Source organism: Taudactylus pleione, unplaced genomic scaffold (genome assembly GCF_031769625.1).
Source record: "Taudactylus pleione unplaced genomic scaffold, aTauple2 ptg001956l, whole genome shotgun sequence".
In the NCBI taxonomy this organism is placed as follows: Eukaryota; Metazoa; Chordata; class Amphibia; order Anura; family Myobatrachidae; genus Taudactylus; species Taudactylus pleione.
Window position 1 is genome coordinate 2,974,915 of NW_028286352.1, and position 24,778 is coordinate 2,999,692.

The 24,778-nt window shown below is 44.4% G+C and overlaps 1 protein-coding gene across 2 annotated transcripts in view; it reads left to right on the forward strand.

Annotated features, from left to right (window-relative positions):
• Positions 1-24,778, forward strand: part of FSIP1 (fibrous sheath interacting protein 1) — a 66,740-nt gene that overhangs the window by 16,520 nt on the left and 25,442 nt on the right. For both annotated transcript variants that reach the window (XM_088465343.1, XM_088465342.1), the window contains exons 5-6: positions 7,095-7,267; positions 10,150-10,243. In XM_088465343.1, the coding sequence (XP_088321469.1) occupies positions 7,095-7,267; positions 10,150-10,243 (267 nt within the window). The remainder of the gene's footprint in view (positions 1-7,094; positions 7,268-10,149; positions 10,244-24,778) is intronic.

Here is a 24,778-nt window from a genome sequence, read left to right on the forward strand (position 1 = left end):
CATCGGCCGCGCATGCAGGTCAACTTGCTCGATATCGAGCAGGTTACTATAGGGACCCGCGACCGTTGATCGCGGGTCACTATAGTCGCCGGTAAGCATGTGGTGCGCTGGATGTTCGATATCGATTTTCCAGCACCCCAGGGAGGGTGCATAATGATCAGCCAGCGATATCGTATCGCTGGCTGATCGAAACGATCATGCACCTTAACCCTAACGGTAATACTAACCCTGACCCGCCTGGAAATGTCAGCATAATGACAATGCTGACAGTTTCGATGTCGACATTAAAGATGTTGATATAACTGAACAAAGACATAATGACTGCATACCATCTGGGTCTAGACTGGATCCATGGGTCTGATACCTTTAGCAGACCTTGCATATGATCTAGGAAGATGATTATTTTTTACTGCAAAAATGCACCCAATTACCAAATACTATTCCAGCAATCTAGGTCTCTATACATGTTATGGAGGAAGGGCCTATAATTATATTTATACAGGTCACCCAGATTGTTGAATTTAAATTTGAGTATTCTAGTGTATCCTTCTGTCACTTGAAAGAAAAGTGGAATTTTAAGGCTAATACAAGACCAGGAGGCAGATTAATATTCAAAGCCTCTGATTTATGATTGTTAACTCCAAATCCTGACATGTGACACAATTAACCAAAAGCTTAAATATGGAGGGAGGGGAACTAGAATAATGGATTTGTCAGGGTCAATAGAAGGTCATCTGCAAGTAGAGACTCTATATAATTATATCATCCCACATGAATCCCCTTCATGTCACCGCAAAAGTGAATATGAGCTGCCAGAAGTTTGATAAATAAGGCAACAAGGAGAGGGTGACATGTGGGACCTCCTCAGAGAGCCTAACAAATGGATTCTAGCTTTAGGGAGGGAATATAATACTTTAATGCTACTTTCTGTAGCTTTCCTATTTAAGGTCCATAGCTGCATTATCTTCGTTAACGTCATTGTCTGTTCATAGCCAGAGGATTGGTGGATTACAGTAAAGGCTTGCACTTACTGAGACACTAAAACTGCATACACCCGTAAAGATTTTCTGTCCAACCATCTAACTAGTTGATTGGTTGGAACGAAATTCTGGTAACATATGGGAATAAATGATGGTCAGCAATTTGCTCCTAAATGCCAGAAAACAGATGAAAATGGTCGTCAGACAAGTTTGTTAATTGTTTGATCTAAACAATTTGTTCAAACGGGTTTTTGTCCATTTTCTGGCATTTGGGAGCAAATTGCTGATTGTCATTTGCTTTCATACCTTACCAGATTTTCATTCCAACCAATCAACTAGTTGGATGGTTGGACAGAAAATCTTTACGTGTATATGCAGCTTAAGTGAGTTTGCCAGTTCTGGTTCTCTATAGCAAAAGTGGTCTTTAGATATCATAATTCCTCCAAGAGTTGCATTAAAGGCCAGTAAATCTTAAAATCTTACCGTATTTTTGAACAAGAAGTCATTTTTATAAGAGTGTCACTCAGAAGTGAGTAAATTTCCACAGGCTTGAATGAAACTCCATGGTTTCCCCACAGTCCTGAATGAAAGCTCATGGTCTCCCCACAGGTCTGAATGAAAACCCATGTTCTCCTCACAGGTCTGAATTAAATCTCATGGTCTCCTCACAGGCCTGAATTAAATCTCATGGTCTCCCCACAGGCCTGCATGAAATCTCATGGTCTCCCCACAGGCCTGAAAAAATATCATGGTCTCCCCACAGGCCTGAATGAAATCCCATAACTCTCGGTTTTGATTTACTATTTTTCTAAATCTAGAGAAGTCCCAACCAACTTCTATTTAGTATCTTACCTGCTGAGATAAAGTAGTCTACAATTGTTTGGGATATCTTACATTCTATAAAGACATATAAACGACCTCATGTTAGTTCTGTCCTTGAATAGTCTACAAGCCATACCGTCTTATGATGAATGGTTGGGCTTTACGTGTCCAGATTTTCATTCCTTACCAGATTTTCATTCCAGCCAATCAACTAGTTAGATGGTTGGGCAGAAAATCTTTACGTGTGTATGCAGCTTAAGTCAGTTTGCCAGTTCTGGTTCTCTATAGTAAAATGGTCTTTAGATATCATAATTCCTCCAAGAGTTGCATTAAAGGCCAGTAAATCTTAAAATCTTACCTTATTTTTAAACAAGAAGTCATTTTTATAAGAGTGTCACTCAGAAATGAGTAAATTGCCACAGGCTTGAATGAAACTCCATGGTTTCCCCACATGCCTGAATGAAAGCTCATGGTCACCCCACAGGCCTGAATGAAACCCCATAGTCTCCCCACAGGCCTGAATTAAATATCATGGTCTCCCCACAGGCCTGGATGAAACCCCATGGTCTCCCCACAGCCCTGAATTAAATATCATGGTCTCCCCACAGGCCTGAATGAAACCCCATGGTCTCCCCACAGGCCTGAATGAAAGCTCATGGTCTACCCACAGGCCTGAATGAAACCCCATGGTCTCCTCACAGGCCTGAATTAAATATCATGGTCTCCCCACAGGCCTGAATGAAACCCCATGGTCTCCCCACATGCCTGAATGAAAGCTCATGGTCACCCCACAGGCCTGAATGAAACCCCATAGTCTCCCCACAGGCCTGAATTAAATATCATGGTCTCCCCACAGGCCTGGATGAAACCCCATGGTCTCCCCACAGGCCTGAATGAAAACCCATGGTCTCCCCACAGCCCTGAATTAAATATCATTGTCTCCCCACAGGCCTGAATGAAAACCCATGGTCTCCCCACAGCCCTGAATTAAATATCATGGTCTCCCCACAGGCCTGAATGAAACCCCATGGTCTCCCCACAGGCCTGAATGAAAGCTCATGGTCTACCCACAGGCCTGAATGAAACCCCATGGTCTCCTCACAGGCCTGAATTAAATATCATGGTCTCCCCACAGGCCTGAATGAAACCCCATAGTCTCCCCACAGGCCTGAATGAAAGCTCATGGTCTACCCACAGGCCTGAATGAAACCCCATGGTCTCCTCACAGGCCTGAATTAAATCTCATGGTCTCCCCACAGGCTTGAATGAAAGCCCATGGTCTACCCACAGCATGAATGAAATCTCATGGTCTCATCACAGGCTTGAATTAAATATCATGGTCTCCCCACAGGCCTGGATGAAACCCCATGGTCTCCCTACAGGCCTGGATGAAACCCCATGGTCTCCCTACAGGCCTGAATGAAACCTCATGGTCTCCTTACAGGCCTGAATGAAAACCCATGGTCTCCCCACAGGCCTGAATGAAAGCCCATGGCCACAGGCCTGAATGAAGCCCATGGTCTCCCCACAGGCATGAATGAAATATCATGGTCTCCCCACAGGCCTGAATGAAATCTCATGGTCTCCCCACAGACCTGAATTAAATCCCATAACTCTCAGTTTTGATTTACTATTTTATTAAATCTAGAGAAGTCCCAACCAACTTCTATTTATTATCTTACCTACTGAGATAAAGTAGTCTACAATTGTTTGGGATATCTTACATTCTATAAAGATATATAAACTGCCTCATGTTAGTTGTGTCCTTGAATAGTCTACAAGCCATACCATCTTATGATGAATGGTTGGGCTTTACGTGTCCTCTGCCGCTCAGTATTCCCAGTACAAACTGGATGTGTCTTTATAAAGTGGCTATGCTGAGCTGTTAGATATGTCTACATTCTCCCTGTTATGGTCATATAGATGATCATGGCTGCTTAAGACTGTTTAAAAATACTAATGTCTCACTTTTTGTGCTATGACAGACTTGTGGTAGTGTCACCGACCTACAAAAACGATACACAAGACCAGCAGTTCATCTATCAAAGTTACGTTCTGTTACAGGATTGGATGACGAAGAAATACATAGAGTTTGTGACTTTTATAGATACCAATCATTGAAATACTGGACTTTTATATTGTTTTCATATCCATAAGTATGTTAACTGCGCCTATGATTGAGTCTGGGAGGCAGTGACTACAGGTTGCTGGGGGTACCAGGGCTGTCTTTATTAGTAAGAGAGTGACCGGGAATGGTGAAGGGAATAGAAGATCCTGAAGGTGCCAATAAATATTTTGCTATGTGGTTCACGGTAATAAAAAGGAAGTAGAGCGGTACAGGTAAATCTCAAACCTTAAGGAAGCTGTTCTGCTTGTCCATTAAGAAGCTAGACTAGTGGTTCCTAAACTTTCTTGAATCACGGTGCCCTAGACTAGCAAAATTTTTTTTTCATCGCACCCCCTAGGCCAAAAGTTTCTTCTTATTGAGAAATCCTGCAAAAATTATTAAATTAAATTGTCCTGGACCACCAACCCGTGCCACTCCTGCAAGTGCCTCAACACCCAGTTTGGGAAACACTGGTCCTCATTCAGAGGCGCTCGTTCTGAATGTGGGCGGCTGCTTTTATTTTGAAGTGCGGCCTCCTGGTCGCTAGCTAAGCTGTGGGTTACCAGCCACAGCTTTAGCGACCGACCAGGTTGATGGTCAAGACCATCGCGACCATCGGGGCTTGCGACGAGACCCTAAGGTTGGGTCTAGGCAACCGCAAGCCCCAGGGAGCTTCCTGCTCTGATCGAGCAGGAAGCTCCCCACTGACATCACTGCTGATGTCAGTGCGGCAGCCCACAAAACGGCAGGCAGGAATGCCTCCGTTTGTGAAACCACCCCTCTGCCATGCCTACAAAATGGGGCGAGCTGTCGATCAACATCGACAGCCGCCCCTTTTGTAGTGAGCTTCGAAGCGAGAGAGTTTCTCTCTCTCTCGCTCCGGGGCTTGCGCACGCGCAGTGTGGCCCCTGCGCAAGGCCTAAACATCGACCAGCTTGCGAGCACTAAGCGCTTGTAAGCGGGTCTGAATGAGGTTCTAGACCAGTGTTGGCTAACCTTGACACTCCAGCTGTTATGGAACTACATAACCCAGCATGCACTGCTACAGTTTTGCTATTAGGGCATGCTAAAACTGTGGCAGGGCATGCTGGGATATATAGTTCCACAACAGCTGGAGTGTCAAGGTTAGCCAACACTGTCCTAGACTGTTCTTCAGTGATCAGGATTATTTAGTCCTAAGAGGAAACATCTCAACAAGGAGACATTGGTTCTGACTTAGGGCCTAATTCAGAGCCGTTCGCTATTTGCGGTCGTTCGTTCAAAAACAAGGGGTGGCTATTCAAATGATCCGTTCCCAAATTGCAGTCTGTTCACACCTCTAAGTCTGAACGAGCGCGCAAAACATACGCTCGTTTATTTGTTAAAAACGCCCCCTGCCCGCTCGCACCATACGTCATGTCCGCTATTTATTAGATTAATCGAGTACATCGACCAGCGTATGAACTGCTCGCTATTCTTGTGGTTGGTTTTTGCTACCACAATCTTGCGAGCATTTCTGGCTATAAAATAACCCAGTGACGTGGTCAATGACGCTGCTGTATTAATTATGCACACCCATAAAACGCCCGTTTTGACCTTTAAGCACGCCTCGGTTCGGATCTCCACTCCCCATTTTCAAGCACCTTCCCCTGTTACCACCCACATACGCCTCATTCTGTCACTCAAAATAGCAGGCATTCGCTATATTGCGAGCACATGAATTTCGGCCGCACTGACTGGTTCGCGCATGCGTATAACGATCCGTACGCATGCGCAGATGTGCGAACATCGCTCGGAACGAGCGTACTGCCGCTAGCGAGTGGCTCTGAATGAGGGCCTTAGAGTTGTACACTATGCCGATTTTTATGGAGTTGAGCGATTATTGGTGACATGCGCATGCGTCTAGGTCGCATTGCGCATGCATCATTACCGCAGTGGCTCGCAGCAACCATTTTCTCGCAGTGTGATTGATAGTCGGGAAGCGTTTGGCGTTAGGTGACAGAGTGGCTGCAAATAAAGGGGTGTGTCATGACTGATCAGGGGCGTGTCCCATCCTGTCTGCGATTCCGACCGCAGGAGGAGTGGTTCTGGTGTCTCAGTGCACGCGACCATTCTGCACGACCATAGGGTTACTCACAAGACCGATAATCGAAGCATCTGCGACCGATGTTGCGTCTATACACATAGATGCTTAGACTTGCAAAGCTGCAGGTGGGCGTAAATCAATATTTACGCACAGCAGCTGCGTACGGGATCGCAGCAGTGACGGTATTAGCAAACAACTCTGAATCCAGCCCATTGCCGCCAATATCTGCTCATGAACTATTGGAACCGTTGATATGGCACATGAGATACACTGTCACTGAATCACTCAGAAAGCATATCTAACCATAGAAATGCTATGCCATCGATGGTGGGGAGCCATTGGATCTCTATCATCGATGAGAAAACCATTGATCTACAGTTGGTAATCATCGATGGTTGATGGCCATCCATAGCAGGCAGTGGTTCTCCTCTTCGGGCTGGTCTGTCCTAGGGATGGACATTGGTAGCCCACCATCAAATGATGGTTGGGCTTCTGCCATCGAAACTTTCGATGCTATGGTAACTAGCCATTGCATCAAATTGAATTTGATGGAAAAACTATTACTATGTCTAGTGCATGAGCAAAAAACCCCTATTTGTGCATGCTCAATAGCTCCCTGTGGCCGTAGCCGATGTTAAACAGCTGAATTCAAATGTATTTTAACATCAAATAGCCATCGCTTCCACACCATTCAATGGCGATCACCATTAGAAGCTGCCATCGAATGGTGATAACACTACCAATGAAAAGAAAGCATCGATGGTAGAGAAACATAGGAAGCCGATGTCCATCTCTAGTCTGTCCGGACTCTTCCGTTGTGGTAGTGGGAGCCGTTGGACGCGCTCCCACTGAGCATTACACACACAGGATAGCATAGGGCTGGGAAATGCAATCTGTGGCACTCCAGCTGCTGTGGAACTACACCTCCCAGCATGCCCTACCAGCAAAACTGTGGAGGTGTAGTTCCACAGCAGCTGGAGTGCCACTAATTGCCTACCCCTGGCTTAGGGCATTATTATGTAGAGCAAGTCTAAGGGTGCTGTCTGCTTCTGGTCCAATATATGTTTGTGTGCATGTGTTTGCACCACCTTACATTTAGCTTTGTATTCTAACTGATCAGATTCCACTGCTGAGCAGACTCCGAGTACAGAGGATGCGATTGAGCCTAAACTGGAAAAAGCCATCAAGAGAATGAAGGCTCTGGATGAAATTTTACGTAAGAAGATTGAAAAAGAGAAGGAGGTGAAGGCTCGGAGCTTAGAGATCCGAAAACAACTGTGGGAAGGACTCCAGGTAGAGGGATATGTAAACTGTACTTTATACAACGCTTTACGTCACGTTTTAAGTCTTCGAGAAATTCTGATATTTCTACCTTTTTAAATTAGAAGCATTTAAAGTGTAGATATTATAGTAATCAATGTAAATGGGCACTTTAAAGGTACCCTGGTGAATAGTAGTCTATGATTGAGCAAGGCTGCTGGATTGGGGGTGGTGGGGGGACCCCTCTCTTCCTGGCAACAAAAATCAAATTAAAATAATAAATAAACTCTGAATCTTTCTGGATTATGAATTTCCAGATAACCTTTCCCTTACTAATAATAGTGGGCAGTTACGAGATAAAATAGATTGAGGTATGTGCAAGTACTGTGATGGGATGGCTGAGTGACCCAGTCAATGCAGTGAAGTGACTAGCAAATTAAATAAATTATAATCTAAAATAATAAGAGAATATGTGGTGTGATGTGATGACCCATTAACCAATAAATGTTATAAAAAAAATAAAATAAAAAACAGAAACTGACTTTATAAAAAAAAAATAACATCAATAGTAATGTGAATTGCTAGCAGTACTCTCTATAAGAGCAATAACACTAAATACTGAGCCGCCTGTAGCCAAATAGAACAAGGGCTTATAAAAAGCATCATTCAGTATCTCATTGAGGCAGTCTGTAATGTAAAATCACATCTGGATTCATGTTACGGGAGAGGCGGATCTTGGTCTCCACCTAGGGTTTAGCAGGTTCAAAGTTAATGAACATGTAACTCAGGATGAGTCATGAATACAAACTGATGGCCAAGGCTGTCGTTGGCACAGACTTGGGAGTGGACGTACAGTCTGTGATAGAAGCAGATGTTTCCCCATTGCAAAATAATGTTTTGAAACTAGACTTGTACCTTTTGTGTCTCCACAAACTTCTGGTGGACCAAGTAAGTGTCAGCCGGTAGGAACGCATTTCCTGTGCACATTTTTTTTTTTCAGGAACGGAGTTGGCTGCAGAACTCCAGCTATCTGAGAAGGAATGGGTCATTGTGATTTTAGGTCCATCTTAGGTTTCTATATGCAAAATGTGTCCGTGTATTAATTTTTGCAGGGAAGAGAAATTCTATAAACCGGTAATAGGCTGATTATTTGTAAAATGAGGAACTGTATGTTCTTTAGAAGACGATCCATGCTGTTCTCAGGATGTAGTTACAAACCATATCAGTATGTTCTCTGGCTTCTATTCAGGTCAAAAACAAAACAAATGAGGAAAATAAAGCATAGCTTATGTCCGTGCACAATTTAAGATTAAGTTATTAACATATGCACATTCAGGGGTACATGGTAACTGCACGCAATGCGGATATTGACGCTGTTGGAAGTACTGCGTATGCGTTCGAGCCGCTATGCTCATGTGTCCCCAAGGTTTACCAGCAGGAGTCCCCCAAGGTTTACCAGCAGGAGTCCCCCAAGGTTTACCAGCAGGAGTCCCCCAAGGTTTACCAGCAGGAGTCCCCCAAGGTTTACCAGCAGGAGTCCCCCAAGGTTTACCAGCAGGAGTCCCCCAAGGTTTACCAGCAGGAGTCCCCCAAGGTTTACCAGCAGGAGTCCCCCAAGGTTTACCAGCAGGAGTCCCCCAAGGTTTACCAGCAGGAGTCCCCCAAGGTTTACCAGCAGGAGTCCCCCAAGGTTTACCAGCAGGAGTCCCCCAAGGTTTACCAGCAGGAGTCCCCCAAGGTTTACCAGCAGGAGTCCCCCAGGGTTACCAGCAGGAGGTACAGAGGTCATTTAGTTGCAGGGAAATTACATTTCGGTAGGCATTTCTGGGTAGTAACAGGGAGGTGGCTAGCCTGGGGGTTTGGTACGCGATCTCTGCACACACAATGCGGTGGTCGGCTTCCCGGCACTGGAATCCCAGTGGTTGAGATCCCTATGCCTGCAAGCTAGTAATTTAGCCCTTCCCTTACCCTAACCCTCCCCCCCTGCAGCCTAACCCTCCTCCTAGTGTCTAACCATAACCCCTAAACCTAACCTTAACCCAAATACTTACCGTCGGTATAGCAGCCCAAATTCTCGAGCGGGATCCTGACCCCTGTAATAAGCTACACGTGTTGCTGGGAGGTCTGTAGTTCTGGGTGGAGATAATGGGCTCTGATGCGGAATTGAGCACAAATCGGCCACAATTTCTCCTGCTTGGCGTGCAAGGAAATAAATGCGTATAATTACCTGCAGGCAGCGTTGTATACGGCTTTGCAGACCGCCCACCTCTGTCCAGACGCTTGGTTTGCTACTCTTCTTCGTTGGAACACACTCTGTAATTAGTGCAAATGTTACACCTGGAAACAATCCTGTTTATGCTTACATCCAACACTGCATGAGCCGCAGTTGTGTCCATGACCCCGCTGACCTTTGCATCCCGTTACAGACCAGTTACACCTCCTAAATCACAAGTGTGAAATGTGTATGACTTTGCATCGCCCGTACTTCCATATGTCCTGCTCCGGAGCATGCGCAGGGCGAAAACCTGCAAGTGATGCTCCGCCAATGACCCGGGTTATTGCCGGGTCAACCCAGGTTACAGCTAAAAGGATCTCTGAAAAATAACCTAGGTCTAGTGACTCGGCAATCCAACCTAGGCAGTGAGCAGGGTGGGACTCGGGTTACAGGGCAGTGTAAACGGGTGACTTAGGTCATCATCCCACCCGGGTCTCGTTTACAGCATAGGAACAGCTGGCTCACCAGCACTTGGAGATGATGTCATCATCCAGCGCCGACAGGAGAGAACCGCTACACTCATGTGCAGTGTAAACGGCAGTAACCCAGTGTGTTGTTGTGTTGTTTCCCTTCTCTGGCCCCCTCACCTGTGTACTGCCAGCATGTTGTTCTGTTGTGTAATATTTTGTCTCTTGTTCAGCTTGTAGCGCAGTCTTCAGCACGCAGCCACGAGGAAGATGTAAATACCATTACATTTCTGGCACTGACTCCGCAGCTACAGGATGATGGTAAAGGTAAGTTACGCAATATTGACTAATGTAGGAGAGCGTTGTGCACATCCCCTGCTTGTTACCAGCAAGTAGGTAGGGGAGGCATCCTCTGCTCCTCAGCCTGACTGTGACCCCAAAGTCCAGAGACAAACACTCAGCCTGCCACTGCCATTGAGGAGCAGCAGCCGATCGCTTCATACGTAAGCAGTTGCCGATGTCTCCTCCATGTCAGTGGCCGGTGCTTCTAGTTGGCGGCATTAAAAACAGTGGGTGAGTGACATAATGTTACTGAGTGTTTAGGTACCTCCTAGCCTTAGGCGCCCTAGGCAACCCTCTCTGTTCACCTAATGGAAGTACCGACTCTGTATAGATTGTAAGCCCCCCTGAGACAGGGACTGATATTGTATAGATTGTAAGCCCCCCCAGGAACAGGGACTGATATGAATGATTAAATGTCCTCTGTAAAGCACTGTTTATATGTATTCTATATATTCCAGAAACAAGATGGCTTCTAGAGTTATCTGACTTCTCCTTACTTCTCTTAGTGGTAAGGGTCTGGGGGTATATTTACTAAAGTGTGGGTTTTTAGAAGTGGAGATGTTGCCCATAGCAACCAATCATACTCCACTTATAATTTATCTTGCACCTTCTAGAAGATAATAGCAAGTATCTGATTGGTTGCTATGGGCAACATTTCCACGTCTATAAAACCAACACTTTAGTAAATATACATGGTGCTCTATGTGGTATTAAGATGTATTACTGAAGCTGCTATTAGGCCAGAGCATGTAATATGCTTCATAGCTCACGTGGGTGTGGAGGACTATATGGATTAGTGTTTAGGCCAAAGGTTCCCAAACTCCGCCATTACAGTACACATGTTTAAGGATATCCATGCTTGAGCACAGGTGACTTAATTAGTACCTCAGTCAATTTGATTTAACCATCTGGACTCAAGCTTGGATATCCTTAAAACGTGGGCTGTAACCGTGGAGTTTGGGACACTTTGGTTTAGAGAACGATCTCCCAGGTCCTTTTTAGATTTTCAATTTGTGTATGGAAATTATTAGCTTGTACTACGGCGTGCACTGTGTACACTACAGGTCACTATATGTATGCTTCAGGTCACTGTGTATGCCACAGGTCACTATGTGTATACCACAGGTCACTATGTGTATGCCTCAGGTCACTATGTGTATACTACAGGTCACTATGTGTATGCTACAGGTCACTATGTGTATGCTACATGTCACTATGTCACTATGTGTATGCTACATGTCACTATGTCACTATGTGTATGCTTCAGGTCACTATGTGTATGCTTCAGGTCACTATGTGTATGCCACAGGTCACTATGTGTATGCCACAGGTCACTATGTGTATACCACAGGTCACTATGTGTATACTACATGTCACTATGTCACTATGTGTATGCTCCAGGTCACTATGTGTATGCTACATGTCACTATGTGTATGCTACATGTCACTATGTGTATACCACAGGTCATTATGTGTATACCACAGGTCACTATGTGTATGCTCCAGGTCACTATGTGTATGCTCCAGGTCACTATGTGTATGCTACATGTCACTATGTGTATACCACAGGTCATTATGTGTATACCACAGGTCACTATGTGTATACCACAGGTCACTATGTGTATGCTTCAGGTCACTGTGTATGCCACAGGTCACTATGTGTATACCACAGGTCACTATGTGTATACTATATGTCACTATGTGTATGCCACAGGTCACTATGTGTATGCTACAGGTCACTATGTGTATACTACATGTCACTATGTCACTATGTGTATGCTTCAGGTCACTATGTGTATGCCACAGGTCACTATGTGTATACCACAGGTCACTATGTGTATACTACATGTCACTATGTCACTATGTGTATGCCACAGGTCACTATGTGTATGCTTCAGGTCACTATGTGTATGCTACAGGTCACTATGTGTATGCCACAGGTCACTATGTGTATACCACAGGTCACTATGTGTATGCTACATGTCACTATGTCACTATGTGTATGCTTCAGGTCACTATGTGTATGCTTCAGGTCACTGTGTCACTATGTGTATGCCACAGGTCACTATGTGTATGCCACAGGTCGCTATGTGTATACTACAGGTCACTATGTGTATGCTACAGGTCACTATGTGTATGCTACAGGTCACTATGTGTATGCTACATGTCACTATGTCACTATGTGTATGCCACAGGTCACTATGTGTATGCTACAGGTCACTATGTGTATGCCACAGGTCACTATGTGTATGCTACATGTCACTATGTGTATGCCACAGGTCACTATGTCATTATGTGTATGCCACAGGTCACTATGTGTATGCCACAGGTCACTATGTCACTATGTGTATGCCACAGGTCACTATGTGTATGCTACAGGTCACTATGTGTATACTACATGTCACTATGTGTATACCACAGGTCACTATGTGTATACTACATGTCACTATGTCACTATGTGTATGCCACAGGTCACTATGTGTATGCCACAGGTCACTATGTGTATGCCACAGGTCACTATGTGTATGCTACAGGTCACTATGTGTATGCTACAGGTCACTATGTCACTATGTGTATGCCACAGGTCACTATGTGTATGCCACAGATCACTATGTGTATGCTACATGTCACTATGTCACTATGTGTATGCCACAGGTCACTATGTGTATGCCACAGGTCACTATGTGTATGCTACATGTCACTATGTCACTATGTGTATGCTACAGGTCACTATGTGTATGCTACAGGTCACTATGTGTATGCTACATGTCACTATGTGTATGCCACAGGTCACTATGTGTATGCCACAGGTCACTATGTGTATGCCACAGGTCACTATGTGTATGCTACAGGTCACTATGTGTATGCCACAGGTCACTATGTGTATGCTACATGTCACTATGTGTATGCCACAGGTCACTATGTCACTATGTGTATGCCACAGGTCACTATGTGTATGCCACAGGTCACTATGTCACTATGTGTATGCCACAGGTCACTATGTGTATGCTACAGGTCATTATGTGTATACTACAGGTCACTATGTGTATACCACAGGTCACTATGTGTATACTACAGGTCACTATGTCACTATGTGTATGCCACAGGTCACTATGTGTATGCCACAGGTCACTATGTGTATGCTACAGGTCACTATGTGTATGCTACAGGTCACTGTATATGCTACAGGTCATTATGTGTATACTACATGTCACTATGTGTATGCTACATGTCACTATGTGTATACTACATGTCACTATGTCACTATGTGTATGCCACAGGTCACTATGTGTATGCCACAGGTCACTATGTGTATGCCACAGGTCACTATGTGTATGCCACAGGTCACTATGTGTATGCTACAGGTCACTATGTCACTATGTGTATGCTACAGGTCACTATGTGTACACTACAGGTCACTATGTGTATGCCACAGGTCACTATGTGTATGCCACAGGTCACTATGTGTATGCCACAGGTCACTATGTGTATGCCACAGGTCACTATGTGTATGCCACAGGTCACTATGTGTATACTACAGGTCACTATGTCACTATGTGTATGCCACAGGTCACTATGTGTATGCCACAGGTCACTATGTGTATGCCACATGTCACTATGTGTATGCCACAGGTCACTATGTGTATGCCACAGGTCATTATGTGTATACTACATGTCACTATGTGTATGCTACATGTCACTATGTCACTATGTGTATGCTACAGGTCACTATGTGTATGCCACAGGTCACTATGTGTATGCCACAGGTCACTATGTGTATGCTACAGGTCACTATGTCACTATGTGTATGCTACAGGTCACTATGTGTACACTACAGGTCACTATGTGTATGCCACATATCACTATGTGTATGCTACAGGTCACTATGTGTATGCTACAGGTCACTATGTGTATGCTACAGGTCACTATGTGTATACTTCATGTCACTATGTGTATGCCACAGGTCACTATGTGTATACTACAGGTCACTATGTGTATGGTACAGGTCACTTACTTATCTTGTGGATCCCTGGGAGTCCACATGACATATAAATATCACACATAAAAATCACGTCCATCTTGCAAACAAGAGCAGTGCTTTGAGTTCACCAATGTAAACCATTTTATTTTGGTGATAAGGGGCCTTATTCAGAGATGTTCGCAAACCTAATGGTTTGCTTACATCAGAAATGGCGGGGGGGAGGCTGCGTATGCGCACGGCCTGTAATGTGCCTGTGTAGAGCTGGCTCTGCGCCGTCACACGCAGCTCCCCCTAAGACGCTCTGCACTGATTACCTTCTCCCACATCCAAGGCTTATCCCATGCTGCTCCCCTCATCTGGAGCTCACACCCAGTCCTTTCAGAGTGTCTATCAGCCCCCCGGGATGGAAACGTGCCCTCATTAAAGCCCATCAGTCCTCCTCACACTGTTAATTCCGACCACTGTATGTACTCCCTCATCTCTCCCAGTACACATCCAAGCTTTACCCTCACCCTTTAGACTGTAAGTGCTAATAGCCGTCCGCCATCTTTGTTCTCAACCTACAGTACTCTCTGTTGAAAGTGGAGTGTGCTACTGCACAGACTCCATGCTGCTGCCTCTCCAGGGAAGCTTCATTCCCTGTACCAAGGCCACCGGCCTAAGTACTGCTAATGTGTGGTGCCATCATGTCACTGTGTAAGAGCGATGCAGTGGTACATGGCTGTATACTACTTAGCTCTAGAGCAGGGGTCTTCAACCCATGGCCCACAGGGCCATTCCCCGTGGCCCGCCGATGGTTACTGTAGTGCAGTCTTCCGGCTCCCGCAGTGGGTAATGGGAGAGACATCATGACGTCTCTCCCATAATTCAGAGTGGCTCGGCCCGAGAGGACGGGGGACCGGATGGCAGCAGGAGCAGGAGAGGGAGCGGGGATTCAGGTAAGTGTTGTTTTTTTTTTTTCTTTACGTGTGTTTGTCTGCTTTGCTGGGAGGGGACTACTACTTGGGGCACTACTGGGGGGGGACCACTATTGGGGGCACTGCATCTACTACTTGGGGCACTACTTGGTGGGCATCCACTACTGGTGGTACTGCTTGGGGGACCACTACGGGGGGGCACTGCATCAGTGGGGACCACTACTGGGGGGGTTCCACTACTGGACTACTACTTGGGGCACTACTTGATGGGGATGGTTTTACCTTTAAAATGATTGCCGCTTTAAATATTCGGGAATACATGCATGAATTCCTGAAGTGGCTGCAGGTCGCACCCTATTACATAAGTAATATAAAAGATAATAATAATAATAATTTTCTCCATAGTACAACATAGTATGTACACATCCATATAAACTTATACCTTCACCCATGTTGAAATCCTCATCCTCTTTTACGATAATTATTAGTGCCATTCTCTTAAATATATGTTATATACATATTTACAATGACCTAAAACTAATACACATCAAATGGTTTCTTTATGAAGCGTCGGTGTGTAAGGGGCAATGCTCTTTTTAGCCGTATCTTGCCAGTAAAAGCATTGCCTTTTTAAATATCTGGCATAGAAACGACCAGAAGCGCTGGGTTTTACAACCAGATGCTTTGTGAAATAAATAAATCCTCAAATCTCTATTGTTCAATTCCCATACGTTAAGGTAATACAAAGAATGTCCAACAGATGGCAGCATCTACTTAAGTAATAGCATATACAGTATAAGTCAGCGGGGGTCACTATTTTTTTTAAATTTTATTTATTTTTTTGCTTTTCTTGTATCTTTTGCTTTTTTTAGTTGACCACAGCCTCACTTTATATGTGAGTTATGTCTTGTATGCCTGGTATATATGTGATTTTACTAGTGCTTCTGAGATTTTTGAGTAGCTTTATTTTATCCAAACAAGTTGTTACTACGCTCTTGATTTCTGCATATTTTACATGCCTGCTATATACATTCCTAATGTACAAGCCACAGATTGTTGGTAATTAAACCTGAACATGCAGTATTGCTTATTCAGCAGAGTACGCTATGTCAGGGCATATGAAGCAAGCGTCCACATTTTTGTTGTTCTTTTTTGTTTACCCCAATCGCCCACTTTTTTCTTTTTGATACGTCGGCCTTTAAAATGACGGAGTCCAAGCTCAACCCGTCATTTTCCCTTTGAGAATGTGAAGTTAAGAGGATGATTTACAAATAATATAAGGGTAATGTACAGTAACCCGTATCTGCTTACTGTGGACTGATGAAAGTGTAGATGCTATGGATAATGGTACATTTGCCCCCCAGTGTGTCTTAGTAAACGATCCAAGTACTGAATTTATATAATATAAAAACTCATGGGAGTAAAGTTTGTCTAAGTGCATTTTTTTGGTAGCATTACTGTCTCACAGCACTGAGGTCGTTGGTTCGATACCCACTACGGCCCTAACTGTGTGGAGTTTGTATATTCTCCCTGTGCTTGCGTGGGTTTCCTCCGGGTACTCCGGTTTCCTCCCACACTCCAAAAATATACTGGTAGGTTAATTGGGTCCCAACAAAAATTACCCCTAGTGTGTGTGCGCATGTGGTAGGGAATATAGATTGTAAGCTCCACTGGGGCAGGGACGGATGTGTAAAGCGCTGCGGAATATGTGTGTGCTATATAAATAACTGGTAATAATAATACTAATAATTTTTTTTAATGCATATGATGCTCTCTTGTACAGCATGGAGCACCAAATAAATCTTTGTCTATGTACAAATGTGTCCTCATATACCTAGCCACATTTGGTACTCCACGTCTTATTCGCACCACTAATGTGACAAGAATACAATGTACAGGTACCCTGGATGCTGGCATTGCATGCAACTGCTGTGTGCAACTCAGGGGCTAACCTGGTTAAAAAGGACCAATAAGGGCCACGCCATGCATGGTGCTAGGCATCGTTGTGTTTAATCTGCGACTTTATAGCAATTCCTCTGTGACCAAACTACTACTCCTAAGTGCCTAGGACACTGTAAGCAAATTTGTAAGCAGCTTGACTGCAAATAAGACATTGAATTCAGGAAAGAGTACGATAGTCCGGGAATTGCTACCCATGGCGGGGCATCTGAGTTCTGCCATATGGAGTAACAAGGGTAGGTCTGTGATGACAGACCTGTAGATTTGCATTTGCGGCTCCTTACATTTAGATCGTCAGGATGGGCGATGGATGGGGCGTGCAGGTGTAGGCCAAGTACAGTAAAGATGCCCTTGTGCAAATGTGTCCAATGCAGTACTCCATGGACACAGGGCTTGATTCAGCAAGGACGCTGATCTGCTGCAAAATGATGCCGCCACAGCACAACCTAAAGACTCCTACTTCCCTTCACTCACACCCGTAATACCTTGCAAGTCTGCGAAAAATTTGGTACCATCGTAGACTCACGCACAATTAAGGCAGGTCAGAGCTCACTCACAAACTGCTGATCTTCCTGTAGGCATCTAGAGCACAGGTAGCGTATGCCATCGCAGGGGCTTAATTATGCATGCCCCTGTAATTGCGTTGAAATGCACTGGCACGTCTGCATTTCACTGACCGCCCAACAGTCACCACCCCCAAACGGTACTTCTTGTCAATCACTCTGCGCTGGGTCTGCTTAGGCGGTCCCGATCGAAGTGGCAGTTTTGTGCACCGCGATGCATGTGCAGAAAGCAACAATCAATCAGGTGCGTGCGTTTTTGCACTTGCGATCCTTACTGAATCAGGCCCACAGTTCGGGACAGTGCTGCAGCATGGTTGTTGTAGCGGTTAGCATTGCTGCCTCACAGCACTGAGGTTTTGAAGTTTGTATGTTCTCCTGTGCTTGCGTGGCTATCCTCTGGGTTCATTATTAGTTGGTTAATTATAGTGTATATGCATGAGTGTACATATGGTAGGCAATATAGATTGTAAACTCCATTGGGTCAGGGACTGATGTGAATTGCCAAATATTCTCTGTAAAGCGCTGCAGAATATACACCAATTAGCCATAACATTAAAACCACCTGCTTAAAATTGTGAAAGTCCCTCTCATGCTGCCAAAACAGCTCTGACCCATCAAAGTATAGACTCCACAAGACCTCTGAAGGTGACCTGTAGTATCTGGCAGCAAGACGTTAGCAGCAGATCCTTTAAGTCTTGTAAGGTGCGAGGTGTGGCCTCCATGGCTCGGACTTGCTTGCACATCCCACAGATGCTCGGATTGAGATCTGTGGAATTTGGAGTCCAAGTCAACACCTTCAACTTTTTTTGTCATGTTCCTCAAACCATTCCTGAACATTTTTTGCAGTTTGGCAGGGCGCAGTATTTTGCTGAAAGAGGCCACTGCCATCAGGTAATAGTGTTGCTTTGCTCTGCAACAATGGTTAGGTAGGTGATACGTGTCAAGCTAACATCCACATGAATGCCAGAACCCAAGGTTTCCCAGCAGAACATTGGCCAGAGCATCACTTCCTATAGTTCATCCTGGTGCCATCACTTTCTCAGGTTAATGACGCACACATACCTGGACGTCCACATGTTGTTGTGATTAATCAGACCAGGCCACCTTCTTCCATTGCTCCATGGTCCAGTTCTGATGCTGACATGCCCATTGTAGGCACTTTCAGCGGTGGACAAGGGTCAGCATGACCGCTCTACCATAGCCAGCATTACATTTTTCAATAATTTGTACTACAGTAGCTCTTCTGTGCGATAGGACCAGACAGACTAGCCTACTATCCCCATGTAAATCAGTAAGGCTTGGGTGCCCATGACCTTCTTGCCGGTTTACTGGTTGTCCTTCCTTGGACCATATTTGGTAGGTACTAACCACTGCATACCGGGAACGCCACGCAAGTCCTGCCATTTTGGAGATGCTCTGACCCAGTCCTCTAGCCATCACAATTTGGCCCTTGTCAAAGTCGCTCAGATCCTTACACTTGCCCATTTTTCGTTCTTCCAATACATCAAATCTGACACATATACTACTGTTCCATCCTAGTGTAAGTCTGACACATATATAATACTGTTCCATCCCAGTGTAAATCTGACACATATATAATACTGTTCCATCCTAGTGTAAATCTGACACATATATAATACTGTTCCATCCTAGTGTAAATCTGACACATATAATACTGTTCTATCCTAGTGTAAATCTGACACATATATAATACTGTTCCATCCTAGTGTAAATCTGACACCTATATAATACTGTTCTATCCTAGTGTAAATCTGACATATATAATACTGTTCCATCCCAGTGTAAATCTGACACATATATAATACTGTTCCATCCTAGTGTAAATCTGACACATATATAATACTGTTCTATCCTAGTGTAAATCTGACACATATATAATACTGTTCCATCCTAGTGTAAATCTGACACCTATATAATACTGTTCTATCCTAGTGTAAATCTGACACATATATAATACTGTTCCATCGTAGTGTAAATCTGACACCTATATAATACTGTTCTATCCTAGTGTAAATCTGACACATATATAATACTGTTCCATCGTAGTGTAAATCTGACACATATATAATACTGTTCTATCCTAGTGTAAATCTGACACATATATACTACTGTTCTATCCTAGTGTAAATCTGACACATATATACTACTGTTCTATCCTAGTGTAAATCTGACACCTATATAATACTGTTCTATCGTAGTGTATATCTGACACATATATAATACTGTTCTATCCTAGTGTAAATCTGACACATATATAATACTGCTCCATCCTAGTGTAAATCTGACACATATATAATACTGGCCCTCATTCAGAGCCGCTCGTTAGCGGCAGTACGCTCGTTCCGAGCGATGTTTGCACATCTGCGCATGCGTACGGTTTTTAGTACGCATGCGCGAACCAGTCAGTGCGGCCGAAAATCGTTTGTACGCTATATAGCGAGTGCCTGCTATTTTGAGTGACAGAATGAGGCGTATGTGGGTGGTAACAGGGGAAGGTGCTTGAAAATGGGGAGTGGAGATCCGAACGCAGGCGTGCTTAAAGGTCAAAACGGGCGTTTTATGGGTGTGTATATTTAAAACAGCAGCGTCAGTGACCACGTCACTGTGTTATTTTATAGCCAGAACTGCTTGCAAATTTGTGGTAGCAAACACCAACCACAAGAATAGCGAGCAGTTCATACGCTGGTCGATGTACTCGATTAATCTAATAAATAGCGGACATGACGTATGGTGCGAGCGGCCAGGGGGCGTTTTTAACAAATAAACGAGCGTATGTTTTGCTCGCTCGTTCAGACTTAGAGGTGTGAACAGACTGCAATGTGCGTACGGATCATTTGAATAGCCACCCCTTGTTTTTAAACGAACGACCGCAAATAGCGAACGGCTCTGAATCAGGCCCACTGTTCTATCCTAGTGTAAATCTGACACATATATAATACTGTTCCATCCTAGTGTAAATCTGACACATATATAATACTGTTCTATCCTAGTGTAAATCTGACACCTATATAATACTGTTCTATCGTAGTGTATATCTGACACATATATAATACTGTTCTATCCTAGTGTAAATCTGACACATATATAATACTGCTCCATCCTAGTGTAAATCCGACACACATATAATACTGCTCCATCCTAGTGTAAATCTGACACATATATAATACTATTCTATCCTAGTGTAAATCTGACACACATACTACTGTGCCCCATTACTATTGGGGGGGGTGGCCTATTCGAAGGAGGTGTGGCTACGCCCCATTAGAAAACGTGGTGCTGGAGGGTTGGGCGCGATCAGTCCCACAGGCAGAGGAGAGCAGTCTCCCTGGTCTCACACTGCAGCCAGGCCATAAGAACTACTAGCACTTTGGTGGAGGTCCTTGGTGAAGTGGACAGTCTGAAGGCCTGATTCAGCAAGGGACGCATGTGAGAGTTTGCACGGACCGGCCGCTGCGAGTTTATATCGATCAATGCATACTCTCGGCATACGTAGCACAAGGATGCGGAGACGCCCATCAATACATAGTGCCGCCCATCTCCCTTTACTCAATGCTCCATCAGTACGCAGGATAGTGCAAACATCGGTAACATCGAGAACCATCGGAACCCTGACGCACAATAGACAATGACCTGACCGGGTGCAGGATTTTGGCCGCTTCCTGTGTGTATCGAGATGTACGGCTGCGTATGCCGGCCGCACAGCCTTAATTATGCACACCCCTGCAACAGCGTTCAGACGCCCAGGTAAACCTGCGCTCACCTGGCATCCCCCCTCCTGTTCACCACCCACAAATGGCACTTCCTGTCAGTCAACATCAGAGAGGTCTCTGTGCATGCCGTGCAAACCTTTACCCGGCCACTGGTTTGCGCATACACATTGTGACGCAACATTGGCTGGCTCCGTGCGATCTCTCGCTTGCGTCCCTTGCTGAATCAGGCCCTGAGTGAGGTGGAAGTTAATGTGCTGGAAGTAGCAAAACTTGGAGGAACTGATGCTATTCAGCTATGACAGCTGTAGTATGGAGATGAGCATTTTGTAGCTCCACGGTGTAAGCAAGTCGCCTTTCTCTACTGCCTGGAGAATGCATTGTACTGAGATGTCTTGTGGTTGCAATAATGTTTGGTATAGAAGCCAATGACTTTCTGTGAGCTGTAGTTCTGAAGTCAGTGATGAGACTATCTGCTGTTCTTCCCTTAGGAAAGCTCTTATTACTTACTAGTAATTTTCCTTCTCGGTAATCTTAAATAACTAGCTGAAAAATCTAGATGCTTTTAACTGAAGCACCCTTATAAAGGTGCTTACCTAAAATGAGGCATCTGGCTTTTTGAGACTGGGTTCAGGCTCATGGTTACAAAAAATGTTGAGTGCTGCAGACCCCACAGAGCAGCTTTAGATGCTGTGCTCAGGTACCCTGCCGGTTACCACCGAGCTCCGGTGTGCTCACCTGCACAGAAACTGGGTGTGGTATAATTGGCGCACAGTAAAAAGGTTGATACATTCATTAGGTCAACCACCAATATGTAGACATGTATTTAGGTCGACATGGTTAAACCCTAAATCATCAAAAAACATGTCGACATTTTATTGTCTTCATTAAACGTCGACCTTTTGAATGTGTCGACCGTTTAAACATGTCAAAGTAAATACATGTCTACATATTTCAGGTCAACATACATGTCTACATATTTCTGGTCTACACTCAAAATATGTCGACCTTCTGAATGTCGACCGAATACCTGGAAAAGGAGGGCGAATCTCCAACTCTGCGCGTGCTTCCTGAAAGTAGTAACTAACGCCGCAGGGAGCCACCCCTGTCCTTGCTTGCACCCTCGGAGGTGCGTCGTAGGAACCCTCCTGACTTGCCAGGAACACGAAAGCCACTCTACAGCAGATAAAAACAACAAAAACGCCCTACGCGCACTTAAGGGGCATACACACTAGACGGTAAAAGTGAATGATATGGATGATAACGATATCATTAACGTTTATGTCTTTCATATCGTTCAGTCTGTATGCTCAAAACGATGGACGATGCGCGCTCCCGCGGGTCGTCCATGATGTCTGTTTTCCAAACATGCAGGTCAATCTGACAATATTGCCAGGGACTGCATGTTCAGGGAGGTGCAAGGTGACGTCATTGAACGATATTGTTAATGATATCGTTCAGTGTGTTGGCTCAATGGCGTTTTCCTGGGAGATCAAGGCCAAACACTAACGATATTGCTCATGGAGCATATCGTCTAGTGTGTGTGAGCTTTTACACACACTGTCTGGCGCTACATCAAAAAATGGTTATAAATAAATAAAAGTGTTGACCATGGTTGGCCATCTGAATTTACGAATGGTATAGCATCGCGTTATAATATGAGACTGGATTACCTGAAAGGGTTAGCAGCAGTTTAAGTATGTTACCTCAGGTTTTCAACCTCGGATGAGCAATCCAGATTGTCTCCAGCTATAAGCTCACCGGATAAGCATGTAAGCAGATTTTTGTAAAAGAGCCAGTCCTGGCCTAATACCAAAATGGTGCAAGTCTGCTACGCTCCACTGTGGATCTATTCTCCTAACCTCAAATGTACTAGTTTAGTAAAAAACCATCCGTGTTTCTCATTTCCTCTTTTTACTTTATGAACTAGATTGCTGCTATAGATTATTAAGCTGGAGCGGTTTTACTGTATCCTTATAAAAATAATAGAAAAAGAACATTTGAAACTAGTTTTCTGTAAATTCCAATGAGTTCAAGTGAGATTTGTGCTGCTACATGTGGATCTTGATCACCCTCCTAAAACAACACTATTTACACTTTCTTTCTGCGAGAATGGTCTGCGTACAGCATTTTACCAGCACTAAGGAGGCAATTCTATTCCAGGGCAGTGTGACGCAGAACATCATCACAATTTACAGCTGTGCAGTTATGTTCCTATTAATGTAGGCGGAGCAGTGTTTCATGGGCTCCTCTATGGGATGTGAGGGAAGAACTATTGATCTTGCTGGGTGTGGTGTGGCCTGTCCTGAACTAGGTAGATTCAATTCAGCCTATTGTACTAGGAATATCTCTGTGCGGCTGAACATCGCTTCCTAAATTGGAACAGTTGAGAAGATGAGTTGCATAAACATCTTGACTCAGGTGGACTCCTTGGGTCCATAACCTTTCCAGTCCAAGAGGAATTGAATAAAGCCGCATACACACTTAACGATATGCTCCATGAGCAATATCGTTAAGTGTTTCCCCTGCACTGCCAGGCTCAATGTCGTTAACGACATTGAGCATGCACGACGAACGATATCGTTAACTATATCGTTCAGTGACGGCACCCTCCCTCATCCCTGAACATGCATAACCTGACGATAATGTCAAGTTGCCCTGCATGTACGGGCGATGAAGGACATCGTTAATGATCCGCATCGTTGATATCTTGCATACACACTGGACGATATCGAACGCGATGAACGATAACAATATCATTATCGCTTATATCGCCCAATTTATCGTCTAGTGTGTATGCGGCTTAAGACACATGAGAATCCATTATTTGATTGACCACATATTCTTTTCGCTCTTGTACTGCAAGGAAAGATGGAGGAGACATAGAGGAGGAGACGCGATTAATTAGTTTAGTCTCAGCAAGCTGGGTACACCCTGTGTGGTATCTAACAGGACAAACTGCCAGAGTAGCTATCTCCTCCTGTGTGATCAATGCAGTGGGTACCAAAAAGTTCACAGTAGGAAAAATATGTTTGAGGTAGACCCATAAGCACCACACAGGGTCCAAGGTGGTATTAATCCTAAATTTGAAGAATTACTGTGAATATTAAATTAACTGTACCCTAATATAAGCAGTGCACCTTTTATAGTTACAATCAGTGATTGATGTGAGCCTGTATACATCTCTTTCTCACCATTTGGTAATTGTCATAGTCAAATTTGCTTTAAATGCTGAAGACATAGTGACTGAGGGTTTGATTAACTACATATCGCAACACCGCATACGCACGGAGTTCAACAGCGACAGCAAGCCAAATCACTGCGATCGCAATGCAAACTCAGCGATGTCATAAGAACGCCCACTTTACCAT